This window comes from Oxyura jamaicensis, chromosome 1 (assembly GCF_011077185.1).
Source record: "Oxyura jamaicensis isolate SHBP4307 breed ruddy duck chromosome 1, BPBGC_Ojam_1.0, whole genome shotgun sequence".
NCBI lineage: Eukaryota > Metazoa > Chordata > Aves > Anseriformes > Anatidae > Oxyura > Oxyura jamaicensis.
Window position 1 is genome coordinate 40,667,996 of NC_048893.1, and position 21,508 is coordinate 40,689,503.

General features: G+C 36.4%; 1 protein-coding gene across 12 annotated transcripts in view; it reads left to right on the plus strand.

Annotated features, from left to right (window-relative positions):
- The window catches only part of NAV3 (neuron navigator 3), a 549,850-nt gene that overhangs the window by 357,920 nt on the left and 170,422 nt on the right, over positions 1-21,508 (plus strand). For all 12 annotated transcript variants that reach the window (XM_035334661.1, XM_035334665.1, XM_035334615.1 and 9 more), the window contains 2 exons: positions 297-414; positions 1,148-1,200. In XM_035334661.1, the coding sequence (XP_035190552.1) occupies positions 297-414; positions 1,148-1,200 (171 nt within the window). The remainder of the gene's footprint in view (positions 1-296; positions 415-1,147; positions 1,201-21,508) is intronic.

The window sequence follows — 21,508 nt, forward strand, 5'->3', positions numbered from 1 at the left end:
GGGAATTTTGCTTGGTCACAGCAAGCTTGAACCCTCATGAAACGGAGTGAATCATTTGATGTTAAAATAAAACAGAAAATGGCAGGGGGAGAGGCATGGCTGTGGTTTTACTTTTTTATTTTTTTTTATTTAAAAAAAAAAATTAACGTTAAAATTGTTTCCTTTGGTGCTGACTTCTTAAATTGGAATGTGATCCAAAATAGTTCTTGTGTGCAAGCCAACATTTGTTTTAAGAATTTTTATTGTCTTCTTTCCTGCTCCCCTCTCTCCCTCCTGCCCTCCCCTCTGCTCTGCAGATTTACACTGACTGGGCTAACCACTACCTAGCAAAATCTGGCCACAAGCGGTTGATCAAGGATTTGCAACAGGACATTGCAGATGGAGTTCTGCTAGCAGAAATCATCCAGATCATCGGTAAGCCCAGGATTCAGAGAAGCACTGAGAGCTGACTCCTTGCATGGGGGAATATATAATTCAAGTTGAATGTATTTAACAATAAGATGAACCCTGAATAATACAATTTGACTGGGTCCATATGTCTCTGATATTTGTGTGGTTCATCCTTGTCTTAATTAAAAAATATGTTTATGTGAGCATGTTTGGAAGTGGCTGTTTAACCATACTTTAAATGGCCAGAACTGTATCTTACACACTTTGAATTGTCAGAAATGAATGCTCCATTAAACCATATGTCTCCCATGTGTGCATTTTGTTAGTTGGAGTGGCTCATACTTTCTGGGCTGCCTTGAAACTGTATCCTGACCCTGCAAAGACAATTGTGGAAGATTTCATGTCAGCAGTTATTTTGCAGGGGCTGAAGAATTAGCAGCGACCTCCTTCGCACTTCCCACTTTGCATGATTTGGCATGTGGAAGCAACTGCTGCTAACAAGAGTGTTATTACTGTGCGACCGAGCTTTACTTAGAAAGGAGCTCTGTGTCAACAAAACCCTGTGCACTTTATTGCTGTGTCTTTTCTGCTCTTCCTTTTTTTAAAAAAATTACTTTTTTTTTTTTATTATTTTTTATTTTCTTTGTGTGTGTGGGTGTGTGTGCTTTTTGTTTTGTTTTGTTTTGTTTTGCTGGGGGGTGGAGAAGAAAGTTTTATCTCCTGGTTTACTTCTTTCTCACCTCACTGTTTTGTTTAGCAAATGAGAAGGTTGAAGATATCAATGGCTGTCCCCGGAGCCAGTCTCAAATGGTAAGAAAAAATACATTTTTAGTTTGTGTTGGCACCTCTACAGTTTTCTAAAATGCTTTTTAAAGATTTACTTAAACTGTGCATATTCTGTCCCATATTTAACATACAGTCCTAATTCTTACATACTGTTCCTGGTGCTTGTTTTTTGCACATATACTTTGGTTTTGTATCTTCATTTTTGTGCTAGCTGACTTTGGGAATTGAGGTAACTCAGCAGCAAAACTTCATGAGTACTACTTAATCCAGAACTGCTTTAGTGAACCTGCTCTTCTCCTGATTATCCAGATAATTTCATTTAACTTCATTTTTAAGGGCAATAAATCCAAGAACAAATTTCTAAGTGGAGTCTTTGTGTCTGGAAAACTGGTTTGATGAACAAGTCTTGCCAAATTATTTCTGAACATAAATAGCCTTTTGGATTGTCCACTGTAAAGTCCAGTTAGATGCACTGACTCCAAGACTTTCAGAAATAGCACTTTAGTCATATAGCTCTCTGAACTATAGCTGGCAGCTGCTTAAAGACATTTTAATACGCTCAGGCAACAAGCATTTTGTGACTGTGATTCATACAGAGCCTGATTAATCTTGTACTGTGTTTATGGTTAGTAAACTACATTTAATAAGATAAATCCTCATTGGAAGGTTGTAGAACTGGCAGGTACAAAATCTGAGCATCAGTAACATCACCATATATTTACTGAATCATTTACAATTACAACCATTCTCCCCCATGCTGTGGACTTTGCCTGTCTGTTCACATACAAATGGTATATGAATAAGGTGTGCTTATGAATGTAGTGTAGCTGGCAAGGATTTCAGAGTATCATGGTTTGGATGAGTTTGCATAATAGCAAACTGCTGAAGCTCGGCTTAAAAGTGGGAATGGAATACAAAAATTTTGCATTTATTGAGTGTGTTTTTAAAAGGTGGAAGGTATTTGCAGTGGTTTTCTGCAAAGCTGTGAAAGCTGGAAGGAAAAAAATTCGAGTTCCAGCAAAATGCATAATCTTTTTTTTTTTTTTTTTCCTGTTCTTACAGTTCATAAAATGTGGAAGTTTAGAATAAGTTTATTTTCTTGCTTTTGGGCTTTTTGAAACAGTCCATAGTAAGAATATAGGCAATTTCCTTAATAATAGTTATTATTTTAATTACTCATATTACAGCAGCACCTAGTGGCCCTGGCTGAGAACTTTGGGAACGCCAGTGTGGAACTCTAATATTACACACACAGATGGAGAGATAATCACTCCTTACTCTAATCACATTAAAACCTGCCATTCCAGACAGACAAGACAAACAAAAGACAAAAGCACAGAAAAGTGATATTATTTCCCCAGGTTATGTAACTGGTTAGTGACCATCTAGGATTGCTGAGGGACCCACCACTTTGATATCTAACTTCATTTCCATGAGACAAAGCCAAGGTACAGGGAGAAACATTCTCTCAAACAATGTTTGCATCTCAAAAAAAAAAAAAAAAAAAATAAAGAAAAAAAGGTCTTCCCTGTTGACCAGAAAATCTTTATGTGGCATAGGGATTCTGGATTCTATCTCTATCTCTAGTGCAGTATAGGGAAGCAGGGTCAATGCATACTGATGCTGCAACAGTACCACAGTACTTCAGTACCTGCAGGGTTCTCTTTGGTTTGTATTCCCCCTTCTGCCAGCAGAACTCTGAACTCAGCCAGGCCACAGAATATGTCTCAGGTGCTCTGGCTCTCAAATGGGGTGCTTTGAACACTCCTATACATCATCATGCATCAGTACTCGCACAGTGCTAAAGCATCAGTTCAACTACTAGAGACAGTAATTTCTAGTAATTCAGTCACTTTCTTGTTTTACCTCTACGGTCAGATCAGATTATTTTCCTGCCTTTTGAAATACCAATTTTATCCCACTGATTTCTTTAACTGAGATAGGAAATTTAAAGTCTACTAAGGTACATTTTAAAGTAGTTAAAGTAGCTCAAGTTTGTCAGCTTTTTTCCAAAGCCTCTCAGACCCCAGGTATTGAGTCTGCTCTACATTTGTCTTTTGGACTCTTGGATATTTATAATATTCAGAAAAAAAAAAAAAAAAAAAAAAAAAAAAGTGTAGCTCTGTTCAAAGCTAGTTTACATATCTGAAATAGGCCAATATGTAATACTGTGTCCTCTCAGGACTTTCAGAACATCAGCCATCAAATCAGCAGTAATCAAGCTATTCCTATAAACATGCTATCCACTTGTTCAGTGCTATGATACTCCTGAAAGTATGTTAGCCATTCATTCATTCATATTCCTATGCATATTAGCCATTCGCCCACTGCCTTCATTTCAACCTTTTTAGCTTATAAACCTCAAGAATCCCACCACCCTTCTCTTTCACATATGTTTTTGTGATCCTTGCTCTCATAACTTGCAATTAAGAAGAAATGTTTCCTGTATTCATCTTCTATTTGATACCCTTCCCAGGAAGTGATGTCTAAGACATTGTATTAGCTTAAGTTAGTGAACACTGACGTGGATTGTCTTCTGCTGGGAATATTTGATATGCTCTGTAGATGATACCAATATCAATTTGTAATTAGTCATTACCAATAGTCCCAAGTTCTGTTTCACTCACCACTTGGCTTTCCTCTTGCCATTAGCTTCATCTTTCAAATGATTTTTGAAGTATCTCAGTTCAGCTGTTACCCTAATTCATAAACATCTTTTCATGTTTATTTTTATTTTTTTTAATGTTTCTCTATTAGTTTTCTTCTAGTTAAGTCTGTTGCAATGTCTTGCACGCTGCTCTCATATTGGCAGTGATACGGAAAAAACTTGTAGACTAGCTGAACCAGCTCCACAGGTACAAGTTAATAAAACTCCAGCAGCATCCAGTTTTTACACAGTTAGTTTTACCAGAATCCTCATGGCTGTCATTAACTGGTGATATTTGCTTCTCTTCTGGATAAATCTAGTGTGGTAAAATGATTTTGGTATTTACTATTAAGGGTTAAAATAAAAATAATTTAAAAATCTGTTTTTAGAATATACGTTGTCTGTCTACAGCATCATTTATAATCCCCTTGTTTGGCCTTGTTTTTTTGTGATTTTTTTTTCTTCACAACTATCTCATTCAAGGATGAGGTAGTTGTGAAGTTTTTTTTGTTTGTTTGTTTGTTTGTTTTGGTTTGTTTTCAAATCTCTTTCCTTCGATGGAAAAAATGCCACATTCATTTTTCCTTTCAGAAGTTTATCAGTTAAGGAAACCTAGAATAAATAGTCTTTCAATAATTTACATTTGATGAAATAAAATTATAACTCCCTTCTGCTTGTTTATAATCAATTTGTTTCTTTAATTTCTGTTGAAAGTCCTGCCATCATGAGAAAAAGCAGTAGAGTATCTTGGATAGAAAATACATTGTAAAGCTTTTCTGTAGTGGTCCAAAAAGGTAGAATTCAGATATATAGAATCATAGAATATCCCGAGTTGGAAGGGACCTGTAAGGATCATCATGTCCAACTCCTGGAACATATATATATATATATTTTCTTCCTGAACATATTAAAAATATACTGAAAGATCTCCAGTGTTTTGTCTCTAAACAGATCATATCAAAGATATTGTAAGAATATGAAATATCATTTATAATCCATCCTAGGTAAAATGCAAGAGAATTAGAGTGTTGGACTAAAAATCTTTTTATAGTGACAGTACTGTCCCTTCACAATTTTGAAAAACTAACATTGAACATTGCTGTTCTTTCTTCATGCAGTCTGTGGTGCTTTCAGCTGCACAAGTAGTAAAATAAGTCAAAGTTGCAAAAAACTTTGAGCATATATTTTTTCATGATGATTTTTTCTTAAGATTGACGTTATCTTATTATCATTTTTTTTTTCTTCCTTACAATTAGCTCTTACTAATTCACATGGGAACTGTTTTCCAGTACACATCTATGTACAAAAGCATTTGTAGCTGGTAGCAGGGTTTTTCTCATATATATTGAAGGGCAGAAAAGACCCTTTTTATGAAACGACTCCTAACATAGGAGACTTCAATGTATTTAATGAAGACTATTTTTTTTTTTTTTTAATTATGTCAATCTTATCTTTGGCACTGTTTCCTACCAGTTTGTAAAACCATGCTTCAAAGGTAATTTTTTTTTACAGTTTGGGATACAGAAATGCTGCAGTCCAACAGAGGGAGTTGTGTTCAATGAAAATACAGGTCTTGCTTACCACATCCTGGATATCAGTGTTAGAAAAGGTGTTAGAGTTGGAGCACATTGCCAAGTGGATGTGAACTTTTAGTAAAAATATGTGGTTAGCAGAGCTGACACTTTCTTTGGGGAAGTAATAGTGTATTTGATACAAGTGGGAATCAATGTGACCGTGTGCCTCACCAATAAGATTGTTTCTACAATATTGCATTTCATTTCATTAATAATACCTTTAAAAAGATGTTAATAAATTGAAAATTCTTCAGTAAAGAGCTACAAGAATATATGTTAAAAAAATGTGTAGTTTAGGAAGAAGGTGGTGTGAGGTCTGGCTTAAGCAGGGAACATTTTTGTGATAGAGAGAATTTTCTGTAACATAAAAAAGTGTATGAAGTCTGAAGCTGAAGTAGGACAAAGTGAACATGTCTATACAGGTAGACGTTGTTTGGTGATATATTGGGTGCTTCCTATTGAGTGCAGTGTTGCTGCACTCCCACAACTTCTCTCCCTCTCATGCCAGCCCCCCACACCAACCCTCCGGTTCCCTATTTTGCTCACATGCTTAGGTTTTCCACCAGAGGAAGCCAAAGTTACAGGTTGATGAGGTGCTTGCAAATCACTTAGCAGAGTCAAAGTGTGAACAGGATCAATAGGTGGAAACTAGAAGTGCTAAATGTGCCGCAAAGTATACCTGCCCTACAGTATGTACATATTCCTTAAGTATTCTTAAGTATCCTGCTGTCATACTTCCTCAGACAGGGATGTGCTGCACAGACACTGCTGAGCAGCATCCCTCAGTATCCAGGGATGTTAATATATAAGGAGGATAATATTGTCATTATTATACTATGTCTAAATTTTTTTTTTGTAAAGCACAGCATCATTTGGTATAAAAGTGTAGTATGTTCTAAGGCCCATGGAATTTTATATGAGATTATGTGGGTTTTGTTATGTGAAGCTCTGTGAGGACTGGGAAGTTTGGAAATGTCATTCCTATTTTCACCGTCAAGTGGGCCCACATGTGAGCTCTTCCTCTCTGCTCAGAGCTGAATGCTGCAAGAATCTTCTGGCTTTACTAGACAATTTCTGGCAAGATTGGCCATACAGAATAAAGATGTACTACCCAAGATATTCATTCTATGCTTTCGAGCAGATCCAGGTGAGCGTTCCACACAAGTGTAACAGAAATATATACAGAAAGTTGGCTATGTGTAGAAATTGTTTCATTACTAATGGAAGTTCAGTATGAGTTTTAAAAAGTAATCCCAGCTTCTTTCTTGTGCAGGCCAGTTTCTTCCCACAGTGATCTCTTTTTGTTTAAATTCTGACTGTTGCCCCATGACTATCAGTGGGTCTTCACAGATTTCATGACTGGTTGCTGTGAAAGTCTTCTGAAAATACAAAGGAATGAGAGACTCGAGTTTTATGTTTTCCAGGTTCGGTATGCTTAAATGAACAGAACACAAGTTAGTAATCTAGTTCCTGTATTTCTGCAGTACCTGCTTGTGCACTTAGTTTTCAGAAAAGAAATGAATAGCCTGAAGTGTGTTAATCAGAGTGTATATACCTCCAAGTAATTGGGTCTAAAAAAAGTAAACATATTTCCATGTAAACAAACAAACAAACAAAAAAGAAGAGTAACATTTTGCTTTGCAGATTTTCAGTATTTTTTTTCCATTGGTTGAAATGGCAGCTCTATAAGATGGAACTGAGAGCCAGAGAGGCCAGGGATCACTCATAAGTTGTTTCTTGGAAAAGCCCATAAAATCCATTAACAACTTTTCATTAAGAATGGAAAACAAGGAATAACTGATCAGAGTTTTAAAAAAGACAGACTATGATTCACCTCCCCCAAAGATCTGTGCTTGTAAGTGACTCATGATGTTCAAAAAGGAAAAGGGATGAACAGTAAAATGAAAAATCTTTCAAATTGTTACTCAGGATAATGAAATCTAAATCTGATGGTGAAGTTGGAGAAGGATCTTGCAATTCTGAATAAAAAGGTGTGATTCTATTCTCCTTTACCAGAGAGGTATTAACAAATATACATAGATTTTTCTCAGTAATGAGCTGATGGCTCTTATGCAGTTTGCATAAGAGAAAGGACAAGGCCTCAGTTGATACAAATCTCTGTTAAAAAAAATATAACCCAAAGGAATGGCATCTCGCAATATTGTCAGGATGGTTTCAAAAGCTTATTTCCCTATCTTCTGTGATAGGCAAAGGGAATCTGGTATTCAATAAGAGTAGCTCTCAAAAAGGGTAAACAAGTACTTTCAGGTGATAAGTTCACAGCATGATGTCTAGGTAAGCAATCTCAGTAAAACTTGAGGGAAAGAAACAAACAAAAAAAAAAACTAAATAAAACCAAAAAACCAAACCAAACCAAACCAAAACAAAACAAAAAACAGAGTAATTAAATTCTGAGCTCCCACAAGATGTTTCATGTCTTCAAAGGTAGGAAAGCCCATATTTTAGCTGTGTGACACAGAAAAAATCTGAAAAATATAATTATAGCTTGAGAAGGGGGGTGCAGGGCGATGTTTAAAGGAGAGCAGACAAAGAATATACAAAAACAACTGAATGGAAAGGATGAGAGGAAGATTAAGAACTTTGCTCAGATAGACAACTTGTTAGAAAAGTGACTTTAATTTGGAGTATTCAGATCTGGAATAGAAGTAAAAATAATAATAGTAATAGTAATAATAATAATAATAAGAAGAAGAAGAATAAAGATTCTCCTTCCCGTGACACTATATCTGTATTCTAGATCACTGGCTATTTAAAATGACCACATTGGGAATATACATACTTAATTCATTTTGCCAGAAAAGTTTTCCAATGTAGGATATCAAAAACAGCACCTAGGGGCCTCTACCTTTGTACACAGCATGCATACAACCATGACAAAGCTGGTAATCATAATTTCTTCTCCATTTGGTCAACTTTCTGGAAACACAGATCAAAGCCATATCCTGTGTATTTCTGTGTACCATTAGCATGGGAATATCCTTTATCATCTTAGAATTTCCCTGAAATTCCAAGTCTCCTGAAATTTCTTCTTTCCTACTGAGTAGATGTATGTCTATATAGTTTTATAGCTTCTGTCCTCATAGGATTCAAGAGATGAATGACAGAAGGAGTTGTTCCTCTCATAGAGCCATTGCAGTATCTCTACATTTTGAGATAAGTATAGTTCCTTAGGATGTTGAAAACCCTGGAAATGAGGATGTGCAGCCTTATTTCCAGCTGTATTGAAAATGACAGCCGCAGCTCCAGGGCTGTCTGCTAAGTTCAGAAGTTTATCACAGCTTTTAGGCCTGTAGTGTCATAGGAGGGCTCCTTGTTCTCCCTGCAAACAAAAAAGGTATTGTACCATACCACGGTAATTAAGAATAGCTGTCACTTTTGCAGTGGTTCCCTGACTATGCTCTCTGCTGCAACTAGGGAGCATAGCCATTTGGGTCTCCCTCACATCATCTGATCTTTGAGGCATGCTTTGACTGGAAAAGCTAATTTTAACAAAGAGACAATAATGTCAATGCTGGCTACAGTATTAACAATCTACGTGCTCCAGGTCAAACATCTGAAACCATGTAGTTTACCCCTTCATCTTGATATATTTAATGGATCTGGCTCTTTTCCTCTGGTTCCATCTATGTCTACAAGGATCCTGGGGCTGGCTCCAACTGTCTTCACAGCTCTGTATTCATTTTCTTCTCCTTAGTGAAGAATGGTCTGGAGTATTCCTTATATTGCCTATTTGCTTTGTGTAATATTGCTACCCTCCCTACTTTCACCAGCCAGGTGAAAATAAAGGGCCTGGCCACATGATGAGAAGTGGTGTCTGTGTTAGAGGTGAAACCCTCTCATGACCTTCTGCCATCTTGGAGACCTGTTACTTCTCAGAGCAGACCCTGATCTGCATAATTAAAAGTCTGCATTTAATTTCTTTTCCTATTAATTATACCAGAGTTTGGACAATGAAATAGATCAAAGGGCTTCAGGTTGCTCTTGATGTGATCTCAAGCTGGGATATTATGAAGAAGAGGGGGCGGGGAGGGTGGTGGTGGTGGTATGTGGACATTTTGCTTTCAGTATAGCTAAGCCTGTTCCTGCATGCAGTTCTTCCTTGGTCTTTCTAAGCAGTGGTTGAAGTATGCTCCCCATTCCCTGGGAATAATTTGTCATGGTAATGCACAGCTTATACGTTCTCTGACGTCCCTCCTACCAAGGATTTACTTACCACTTAATTCTGCATTTCTGAACCTAGCTCTTCTGGTTTGGCAGAGTACAGCCTGATGCAATTCTTATTTTAGGACTGTGGGTAAAACACATTGGAGTCACACTGGTGGCAAATACTTCTCCCAGTCTACTCTCTCTTACCTTGTAACAGTGGCAGTTCTGGATTGACGCAAACAAGACTGATCCATCATCTAAGCAGGTTCTAAGCAGATACTTATCAAAGGAATGACATCATACATTTTTGGAGTTCTTATTTTCATAGAATCATAGAATCACAGAATGGTTTGGGTTGGAACGGACCTAAAAGACCACCTAGTTCCAGCCCCCTCTGCCATGGACAGGGATGTCACCCACTAGATCAGGCTGCCTGGGGCCTCATCCAACCTGGTCTTGAACATCTCCAGGGATGGGGCATCCACAACTTTTCTGGACAACCTGTTCCAGTGCCTATCAACCTCCAAGTGAAGAATTTCCTCCTAATCTCTCTTAGTTTAAAACTCTTTACCCTTATCCTATTACTATCTGCCCATGTAAAAAAAATCCATCAATTTTATAAGCCTCCTTTAAGTACTGAAAGGCTGCTATGAGGTCTCCCCAGAGCCTTCTCTTCTTCAGGCTGAACATCCCCAGCTCTCTCAACCTTTCTTCATATAGGAGGTGCTCCAGCCTTCTGATCAGTTTCATGGCCCTCCTCTGGACCCACTCTAACAGGTTTACATCCTTCTTGTTCTGAGGGCCCCAGAACTGGATGTAGCACTCCAAGTAGGGCCTCACAAGGGCAGAAAAAATGGGGACAATCACCTCCATTAACTTGCTGGCCACTCCTTTTTTGCTCCAGCCCAGAATGCAGTTGACATTCTGGGCTGCAAGTGTGCGCTGCTGGCTCATGTCAAGTTTTTCCTCCACCAGAACCCCCAAGCCTGCAGGGCTGCTCTCAATTATTTCTTCTCCCAGTCTGTACTCATGTCTGGAATTGGCAGGATTCTGATGATAGTTGATGCACATTTGCATGTGTTGATACAAATGTTAAAGACTGCACATTTCCTGGTGGTAGTTTCAAGTAGATGATTTTTAACTTAACCAGCAGTGCTTTCTGAGATTCTTAAATGGATAGGTGGTGTGCATTAAACGTGTATCCTCACTGGAGTTCCCAGGGAAGTACCAAAGACTGTTACAGACAGAAGCATGTCTTAGCTGTCCTTCTGAAGACAGCTGGACAAGTCCTCTCATTTCAAAGATATGTTCAGACTGTAAATCTCCTCTTTGAGAATCAACTGCATTCCCATCCTCTTCCCCAGTGACTGGCCTCACTGTTCCAGAGAAGAATTTCTTGGACATGTTTGCCACATCCCATCAATTGCAATGCTCTGTGCAGTGTGCAATGTACAAGATAGCTTCCAAGTGTGTAAAATTTGTTTTCCATACATTGAGTGTTTGAGCTGACTATCCCATTTAGATCCCCAGTATTTCTTTGGTTGATGATAGGAATGTAACCACTAAGATGCGTTTCCATTTATGAATACTGTCCAGGTTTATAGGTCCCTGAAGCTTATTTCTGCTGCCTGAGAACTTCTATGACATACAATTCATACATCATGTTTGGGAGCTCAAAGTAGAAAAAAATGATTTTTAAGACTTCCACGCTTGTATTCATGTCACCACCTAGAAATAATGGAGATGATATCAGGAACAAGCCAGGAACAAGCTTCCCTCTTCTGTGTGCAGGGAATTGGCACTCTGTTAAACCAGCACACTGAGCATCAAGTTATACCTCGCTGCCTTTTATATGCTTAGGGCACTAAATGTTTTGGAAAATTCTACAAGATCTTTCCTGAAAAACAAACAAACAGACAAACAAACAAACAAAAAAACCTTTAGAGGTTGATCCTCAGGATTGGACTCTCTCTCTCTTTTTTTTTTTTTATTTATTTTATTTATATATTTTGTTGTTGTTGTTTTAGACATCAACAAACCCTTTTCTATCAACTTTTGTATGCCTTAGTGGAGGGTCAGGGCTTTTCTGTGTAATCCTGTATTGCTAACAACAATGCATATAGGTATATCAACTATATAAATATACAAATAAACAATGCAAATTGAAAATTAATTGCACTAAATAACCTCTCCTTCAGCATTAGAAATTTAAGCTTATCTTGTGCTTGCAGGTGCAATTACCTGGAAATAAAGTCTAGAGTACAAATAAAAATAAGAGCACTAAAAATAGAGCTCTGTGGCACCCCAAAAGAAAAAATAAAAAGCGGTCCATTTGAGGGTCCATCTAAGGATACATTATAAGTATGGATATGAATGGTTGAAATCAAGAAAGAAGAGAGGAAAGAATTTCTGTAAGGGTAACGTTAAAGATGTTAGTGTTAAAGATGACTGACATTCAAGGAGGAATGTTCTGGAAGTCTGGTTCCAAATTTTGCTGAAAAGAGATTATTAATGGCATTAACATAGCTAATTTGAGTTAGATGAGAAGTAAATTCATTTAGCACAGAACTGGCAGAAGGAGGAATTCAAACTGCTTTTGCAAATAGCTGTTGTTTGTTTGTTTGTTGGTTTGTTTAAAAAAAAAAGACCAAGAAGTTGAAAGCAAATATAGATGTGGTGAGAGCTGCACAGACAAGCAGTGTAACAGTTGACCTTGTTTGGGAGACCAAACATGCTTCTATTGTGAGGGAGAGAGGAAGCTAAGGAAATGATGGTAGAAATTCTGCAAGTGTTAGATCTAGTAGAGGATAAAGGATAGGAAGCTACATCTATCTTGCCTAAGGATGTTAAAGGCATAGAAAGGAAGGGGAGGAGAAGACAACAAAATCATCATTTTTTTTATATGATTTGATTCTGGTTTGGCTTTTTATTAGACCTCTTTATTCTGCACTGAAACAAACAGTTCTCTTTACATCCAGAGAAGATCTGAGAACATTAAAAGAACCACAGGATTGATGACAATCTCTCTTCACAGAACAGCTCAGAATTATTCACTCACATCAGGCAGTGAGCTGCATATTCTTCTGAGTCACTCACATTTGACTGTCTGAAGTCATAAAAGAAAATGCCACGGGAACACATCCTGGATATTATTTTACTGTACTGGAAGATGTACATTATTCATTAAAAAAATAAAATAAAAAAAATAAATATATATATATATGCAGGCATTAGTCTTCTTGTTTATCCTTACAAATTCCAATTCCCTGTCTTATTAATGCATGGAGTCACATGATGATAAATCATCTAGATGTTAATGTAATAATCAGGTCATGAGAAGTAGTTATATTGTGATGATATCAGTCTCCATTCAAACTACTGAAAAGTTAGATTAAGATTGCTTAGTTAGGGATGCTTGGCTGGGGCCAAGATTGGGTTTATGCACAATGTGCTTCTGCAGGCAAAGACTGTTGAGAACAGAGAGATCTCTTCATTCCTTAAAATAAAAAATGTCCTCTCACACCTTTTTCTTTTTTTTTTTTTCTTTTTTTTTTTTTTTTTTCCTCCTAGCAATTCGTTGAACCTCCCTGCCTTTCTGCCTTTAATCTGTTTGGAGTGTGTCAGTACCTACATGCCACTGAGGCATGACCATCTGCACTCATTTCTTCTCCCAACCCCTCAGATATGCTTGCCAGGAATATAATTTGATCAGAGAATCATTGTGTTAAACTGTATGAGGAAGATGAAAGAGTAGAGTAATTTATTCTTGATGAATAGTGGCTGAAATAAACCTTGAAGTATTTATTGTTTGAAGAGATGCAGTTGACAATTCTACCATTTTTCCCCATTTCTCCCCTCTTCAATCTTTTCTCCTCAGAAATGTCATGTGAACATTACCTGAAGTATCATAAATGACCAAATATATACTTGTGATACAGATGCTTAGACAAAGAGATCTCCATTAATAGAACTTAACTGTAAAGTTTTAACACAAAAATGTATTTCAAATACATACACACTAATAGACTATGACATGCATTTTAGAAAGCACCTGTTGGTTATATTTGTTAATACATTTTTCCCATTATAGCAGGAGCAGGATTACAGTAAATATGTGTGCTTCATGATGGTGTATTTTTATCATCCCCTATAGGGAGATTATGTTATAAATACTAGGAATGTCTAGAATGTTTACTGGATTTAAAAATAGAGAAGAAAGTGCGTGATGTTTAGCTGAACAGCAAAAATGCATATTTAATCTTTACAAGAAAATAAACAGTGTCTCTGAAGTGGTTTTCTTTTACAGTGTATCCAAACAAGACTTTTTGGTAATTTTTAGATTTTGTCAGCTTTCTAGATTTTTATCAAATGTCTGATTATTTTGGAAATGTGGCAAAGTGCCAGTTCTGTCATGGTTATAGTTGAGGACTTCCTTCTATTTAAATATTTTCTAACCACTCTCTTTACATTACTTCTGCTTAATTATTTTGTGTGTTGTATGTTTCTTAAGAAAGGTTATTTTTCAATGTCTGTGAAGCCTTGAACTTCATCAGAGGTAGACTTTTCACAAGAAAAAGTATTCTTAACTATGAAGAAGAGTCTTAAGATCTCATTCATTTATTTCTTCCAAAGATAATTCACCATTGCATGTCATGGAATCATAGAATGGTTGAAGTTGTCAGGGCCCTCTGGAGCCCATCTGGTTCAAGCTCCCTGCTTAAGCAGAGACACCTACAGCAGGTTGCCCAGGACCATATCCAGATAGCATCAATGGTGCAGTCTGCAGTTTCAGTAACATGCAAAGCTCTCAAGAAACTATGTGGGTGCATGTTTTGGCATGTAGTGCACACACGTGGTCCATAGGAAGTACCTTGTGTAATTCTGATAGTTTTTTCACTCATCTGGAGCCTATTGAAAGGCATCTACGCCTTTCTTGTTCTCCCTGCCTGTCACTGGTGAATGGAAGATTATGGGAGCTTTGACATTCTGTGAGTTTTATATTTTCTGGACATATGTGGGAGTCTAAGACTAATTCTTCTCTAGAGTTGCCAGAGCTACTTTCTCTGCTTCTAGGGTAAATCCAGGCTGTATTTAGAAAAGAGGTACTGAACGCAGTTTTGAGATTTAAACACCAAGACCCAGAAATAATATATAAGGGCACATAGCAAGTATGAATATTCTTATCTTTTATTCAGTTATTTAATCTTCAGAAAGACTTTTTAATGGATTTATAGGAACTGCACAACTGTCCATAAAATGATGTTAGTGATGTAACGCGTAAAAAAGCAGAGTACCAGAAAGCAAGTTGTGGCTTCCATTTTAATTAATGGAAAAGGAAAGGGATTTTAACTAGCATTGTTGAGGTGGAACAGAGTCTGAATTGCGAATTTGGTTGCAGGAAGGGAGGAAGAAAGCACACTCACCTTCTCACATGTTTAAAATTACTGTAAACACTATCCAAAAAATTGACATGTTTTTGGAGTTATCATGTATTATATCATGTCTAGATAAGCATACTGAATCATCTTGTTGAAGCTACACATACCCAATATTTCAAAGCTTGATACTATAGCAGTGAGGCTGTAAGAAAGAAGGGTAAATAAAGTACCATAGAATGTCTTAATGAGATAGTGTGTTCATTACAAATCAACATGATAATAAAAAACTACTGTCTTGCAGTTGTACAAAAAAGCTTGACAACATCTTCCTGCTCTTCTGCTGGAGAATATAACACCAAAAACTTGATGTCAGATAAAGTTTTTTTCAGCAATATTGCATTACTTCCAGAATATGATATTATTTCAGTGTTGGAAATTTAAGGGAAAGAACAGAAAGAAGTTGGATAATAAAACTAATATAATCAGTCCTTATGTATTTTCTCACTCTGCTCTTGATTTTTCCTTGAAAGGAGCTGCCTACATCTGCTGTATGGAACTGCTATCCTGTTTCATGGAAAGAAAACCCAATATGCTTGATTTTATGATGTCTTTTAGAGACTCACCATTCCGGAGCACCTTGGCCTTTATGCACACTAACCCATCTAATTTTGCTCTTTTATTAGGCAGTACTTATACCCACAGAGTACGCTATTCTTTGAACTCTGTTGCAAATCCTGTCCACCTAAAGTGTTTTCCCAACGCCTTATTGCTGGCACATGGGAATGAACATGAACTGCTGCATCAGAGCTGTGGTCCATCAGGGGTCAATATTCCCTCTCTGACAGTGCCAATGTGAGAAATATTTTAAGGAAAACAAGTGGCATTGCCAAATCTGTTTGCTCCATTCCCATCCTTTTCCCCAGAACCTGCAGTAATTGTGTTATGAAGATTAGAAGCAGGAGATTCTCTGCTTGCTTTTTCAGTATGCATTTATACACCATTGTGATCACTATTTATTCCATGAAGTGAAGCATGCTGGATTTCTCAGAAATATAAATAAAGAAGTTTTTTCTCCTATAGTTGTGTACACAGCCATGGGATTAGATGCAGAGTAGGCATAGTTCTTTCATTAATTGCACTCAGTGCTCTGCCAACCCACTTTACCCAGTCCCTAGCTGTCAGGAGCCTACACATGTGACCAGTCTGGAATGGCTTGAAATACTATCAGGAAGGTGAATCTCTGTGTTTGGTGAACACTTGTTAGTGAACTTGACTTAAATGCTGATGTTAATTCTGAATACAGACTCTATTACAGTATTACAGCTCATGACCCACTTACAGTCAATACTGTTAAGGTACACAAAGGTAAATTGGCTTTAATAATTTGCTTAAGTTGGCTAAAGTAGAACAGGCACGACATCACAAAGGCTGCTTATTTCAGCAGCATTAACTAATCCCTTTTCATGTAAAGGCTCTTGACCAGCTTAATTAAAATATTAACACAATCCCACAATCCTTTTTGTGTGTGTGTGTGTGTGTGTGTAACTTCTCTGTTTAAATCCACCGTGACCGGAAACTTAATACACAAATCATTAGAATATAGTACAACCAGTTTCCAGTTTTGTTTCAGTATAAATAAATGGCATAAATACAGTAATCTATTTGGCAGCTTTCTGATGTGCAGGAATTATTTAAAACACTCCTAGTCTGAGGAATCTGCTGACCATATGATCAACAGATGATCGTATGACATAAGTCAGAGCTATACTTGTTTTAAGTTGAACTTATTTTAAGTTGGCCCAGTATCCAGATATGAATTAGTCCAGGCAGTGTTCAGTTTCAGAGTCAGTCCAAAATACATTTTTTGTTAGGACTTGATTGTATTCAACCTCACAAACTGATCAGAAATCACTTCTGCTTTTTGAAGAGTCGTTATCAAGTTAGATTATATGTTTACGTACGCAGTTCTTAGCAGTTCTTTCTGGTGGTATCCTGACCAGAATCAAACCTATAAAATCACAAAAGTTGATTCTGAGAGGTCTTCCTGAAGTGTAAATGGGCTTCTATTTTAGCTTCTAGCTTTTGGCCATCTTTAATTCTATAATAGAATATGCTTTGTTTAGGCTTGTATTGTTGGCTAATTGGAACCTTGTTTGAATTGTTCATACCTCTTGAATTTTCTGAGTTTATTTGGAATTACAATGGGCGTGTACCGATTGCATTTACCTCTAGGGAAAAAATACCACAAGAATTTTCTTTGTCCTAGGGTTTCTACACTTGAATGCTGAGACCTATTTGCATGTGAAATAAATAATAGCTCATGAAGTTAAACAGCAACAGCTTTGTGCATTCTAATTGCACACATAGACAGCTCACCAGCATCCTAGTCTTGTGAGCTCTTTGGTCTGTCATTCACAGACTTTTTCAGTAATTCCTCCCAATAATGACTTTAATTTTTTTTTTATTATTATTTTTTTTTTTTTTTTGTAGAAGCTTTCAGTTTATAGACCAGCAGCAACAGCCCACAGCAAACATATGTGCCAGGGTGTCTTCACAGTTCTTGTGTATATAAGGCTTCCATTTGAATTTCTTAGCATAAACAGTTTTGAAAGATTTATATTGTTACATTATATAACTGAACTTATTAGAAGATATATGGCTCCTGCAAAGCTCAGTAAATGCTTGTTTTTCAAATAATACTGGCTGTATTTTGGAACTTGCAAACACTTGGATAACTATTTATAACACTGCTTCCTCCTACACTTGACACGTCATTGGCTACATCTGGAAGTGAAAGGACAAGCAAAGTGTCTGTTCAGACCTTGGTTTACAGGCTCAAGCACTTCTGATGTTTTTATTATAACATTTAGCTAAGAATTCAATAAAAATCCTGGCCCTGTTGAATATAAGAGCAGATATCTTATTGCCTTTAGTGGATCCAGGTGCTTTTATTTTCCTTGGCTGAGCATCTAGACACAAGACCTTGTGAAAAGTTTGGAAAATGCTTCTCTTTGGTTTGGTCATATACTAAATTAGTAATTAGCTAAGTAGGCTGTTTACGAGCATAGTATTAAAATATATTCAGTCCCAATATTTCTTTGTATATCATGCTAAGCGTGGTATGTGCAGGTGCACTAGCCAAAGTGCACCTTTTTTTGTAACGCAAGGAAGCACAGAGTTAAAACCACATAGTTTTTAGTGATTTCTGATTTAATTCTAATAGTTTTAATAACTTGTGACAACAATTCATCTTTGATTTTGTTTCTTTAGAGTTTTCTTTTCCATAAGGTTTAGATCAATTTGAGTCAGTAAAATGAAGACTAAAACATAAAGGAAAATCAGCAATCTATGTTATTTTCTCACATGCATGTAATTTCCCAAGGACTTTAAGTTCCAGCAGTAAGACCATATAACTTCAGATCAAGTGAAACCACTGTTCTGTACTTTCAGAGTTTGTTAGTAACAAGTATTTTTATCACTTTTCTTCTGATGAGATCAAACTTCTATAAATATTTTTCAGGGTAATATGCAAAACATATTTAATTAAGAAAAACATGAGAATGTTTATAAAATCAAAAAGCCAGAAGGATAGGAAGTTGGTGGTTTTCCCACATATGCTGTAGCATTATGGCTTCTACTGTACTCAAGAGTGAGATGTCTGAAAGTGTGAAGTGCATCAGGATGGACTCCATTTGCAAAATTCAAGAGATTCATTGAAATACCCCATAGTTTATCTGTTTGTTTATATTTTAAATAATTCATTCTGTCACTGGTTGTAATTATCCTTACTTCTAAAAGCTGTTTATTTTTGTTTGTTGGTTTTTTGATGAGCTAAATGAAGTTGCTATATACTAAATTGTGGAGAAGGAGAGAACTGGAATGCTTTCAAAGGTTTAATTAAATCTGGTAAATGAATGCTCTGTTGTAGACTCTCTTTTGACCTAATGGAGAAAAACTACTCTGTTTTAAAGAAGTGTGCATTTTCATGTTGCCCTCTAATTTTCTGAAGCTGCCACGCTCCATAAATATTTAGACATCGGTACTTTGCTGACTCAGAAGCATTGCATAACTAAAAAAAAGATGGTAGACAGAGGGATGCATTGCTTTAAAAAACACTCTGTTTAAACAGAGTCCCTTTTATTGCTACCTTAAAAAAAAAAAAAAAAAAAAGTCCTCCAAGGGTATGTGTAGGGGTCTTTCACAGTGTTCATGGCCTGTGGATATGAAAGCACTAAAGTAAGGAGTTACTTTGAGACTTTAGAAGAGTTTTTTGTTTGTTTGTTTGTTTTCCCTAGTCTTTTCTTTTGATCCAGGCTGCCATAGAATCATATTTTAGTTTTCTAAGAAATTCATGCAAGATGCTGAAATACTTTCATGGTTTTCTGAATCCAGAGCCAGGAGTTAATTCAGGGCCAAGTCCAGCACTGTATTCCAATCAAAAATTCAACACTTTCTTCTCAAAAATTCTATAATAGCTGCACAAAATCACTTTAGAAATGATCATTGTTGTATTTTGTGCTTTACAATATCTGCTCTAGAGATTGTTGTAAAGAACAGGGTAAAGCAAATGTAAGATAACACACAGAAAGAAGAATGGGTAAGAAAAGATGAGAAAAGCAAGAATGCACCACTGGAGATAAGCAGAGTAAAAGTCTGTATTCTCTTAATTGTTTTTTGGGGGTCTCTAAGGTTTTGTTTGTTTTAATGTAAGGATGTCAAGATGATGTTCATAATCATTTGTTTAGCTATCTTAAAATTATGATTAGAATTGAAACTTTTATTGAGAGTAACTGAATTGTTCATTGACTTTGTTCTTTTTTGGCATATACAAATACATACAATACACACACATGCCAAAAAAACTGCATTTGACATTAGAGACTACCTCTCCTTCACTACAAGCTTTCCAAGCACCAGATTAGGGACTAGGTAAAATATCTGCCACACCAGCTGTCACTTTCATGTTCCTGACAGGATTGACAATAATATGTGCCAAAAAGAATCTGTTTCCCACTGTTACATTTTCTTAAAACCAATACACACCCCAGCTCGTACTTTAACCTTAATAGTGACCTCATACATTCTTTTATCAGCATGTCAGTACATATGTATGTTGAATTTTCCAAGTATTTGGGAAGTTAACTTGCTTTGCATTTCTGAATTTACTGTTCATATTTCGTGTTTGGAGTTCACGCTAGAAGAATTTGGTGTGCATGTTTCTTCATATTTGTTGGAAAAAGGAAGTGAGAGGTATTTCAGTTTTAAATAACACCATCATACTTTTCTGAAAGCAAAACAAAACAAAACAAAACAAAACAAACTAATAATTAAATAACTCCAGCATCATTTCCTATTTTTTTTTGTGTGTGGGAGGCCTTCTACATACCAATAGTTATTATCCTCTGAGGTAAAAGTTTCCTCAAATGCCTCCAGTAAATCATTTTTTAATTTGCATATATGGTCAATGCTGAGTTTGGAACAGTTTTTGGACCGCTGTTACATAGTTCACTGATACTTATTTTATTAAATGATCCTTAGATTTTTGTACTGCAAGTAATCAGGATTTTGTTAGAAAATTTAAGCTGAATCTGTGTGCGTGTCAGTGGGTTTTGCTTAACACCCTGAAATGTATTATAATTTACACAGAAAATTGGAATGTCCCTTGCATCTGGGTGAGGTAACCAGCCACGTACAACAGCAAGTCAGCAGAACACACTTACTATTTCCCAGCGGGACTACTAACACCTGTTTTACTAGGGTGGGTTTTCAAATTTACACCACCCATTGAAACAGGACATTGCCTTCCAGTACAGTTACAAAAAAACAAAACAAAACAAAAACAAAACAAAACAAAAAAAAAACAATAAGCAATCACATTAAAAGCTCATGGGAAATAAGCAATCAGAAAAAGAAATAATGTAATTTTTTAGTCTCTTCTCTTCTTTGCATTTCTGCAGATTTTACTGGAGAATTTGCTTATCTCACAATTTTCCCTTTCTTCAAGTTTCCCTCATTTCATTTGGCTTCACCCCCAAGGTGAATCAAGAATTCATAGCAAATTTAATCATGTCTGAGTATTCATAGGTCAAGTTGACAGTGCCACATTCAGCCTGCCATACCAGCATCTTGCACAGAGACTACAAATATGAAACTAAAGAGGTTCCTCAGTAGGGTCAGTGTAAGTTTCCTGTTACTGCAGGCCACATTTATTCTGATCCCATTTCCATCAGGATTTGGAAGTGTTTGGGTGTATTATCTGCTCTTCAGACTGAGTAGTAGTAGTAGTAGTAGTAGTAGTAGTAGTAGTAGTAAAAACTGTCTTTTCTTTACAGATAATAGTGCATGCAGTTTCTTTACAGGGTATCTTGATAAAAATGTAAGACTTTCAGATAGCCCTGCTCAAGAATCAAGATCTTTTATTATGAACATATTAACACATAAATATGTTGATAAACATGCCCAACTGTAAATGTAAAAGAGGCAAGAAAGCAGATAGCTTGCATTTAGATGTGTTAATATCGTGCAATATCAAAATAAACCTGTTTGCTTATTATAGTATGACAATA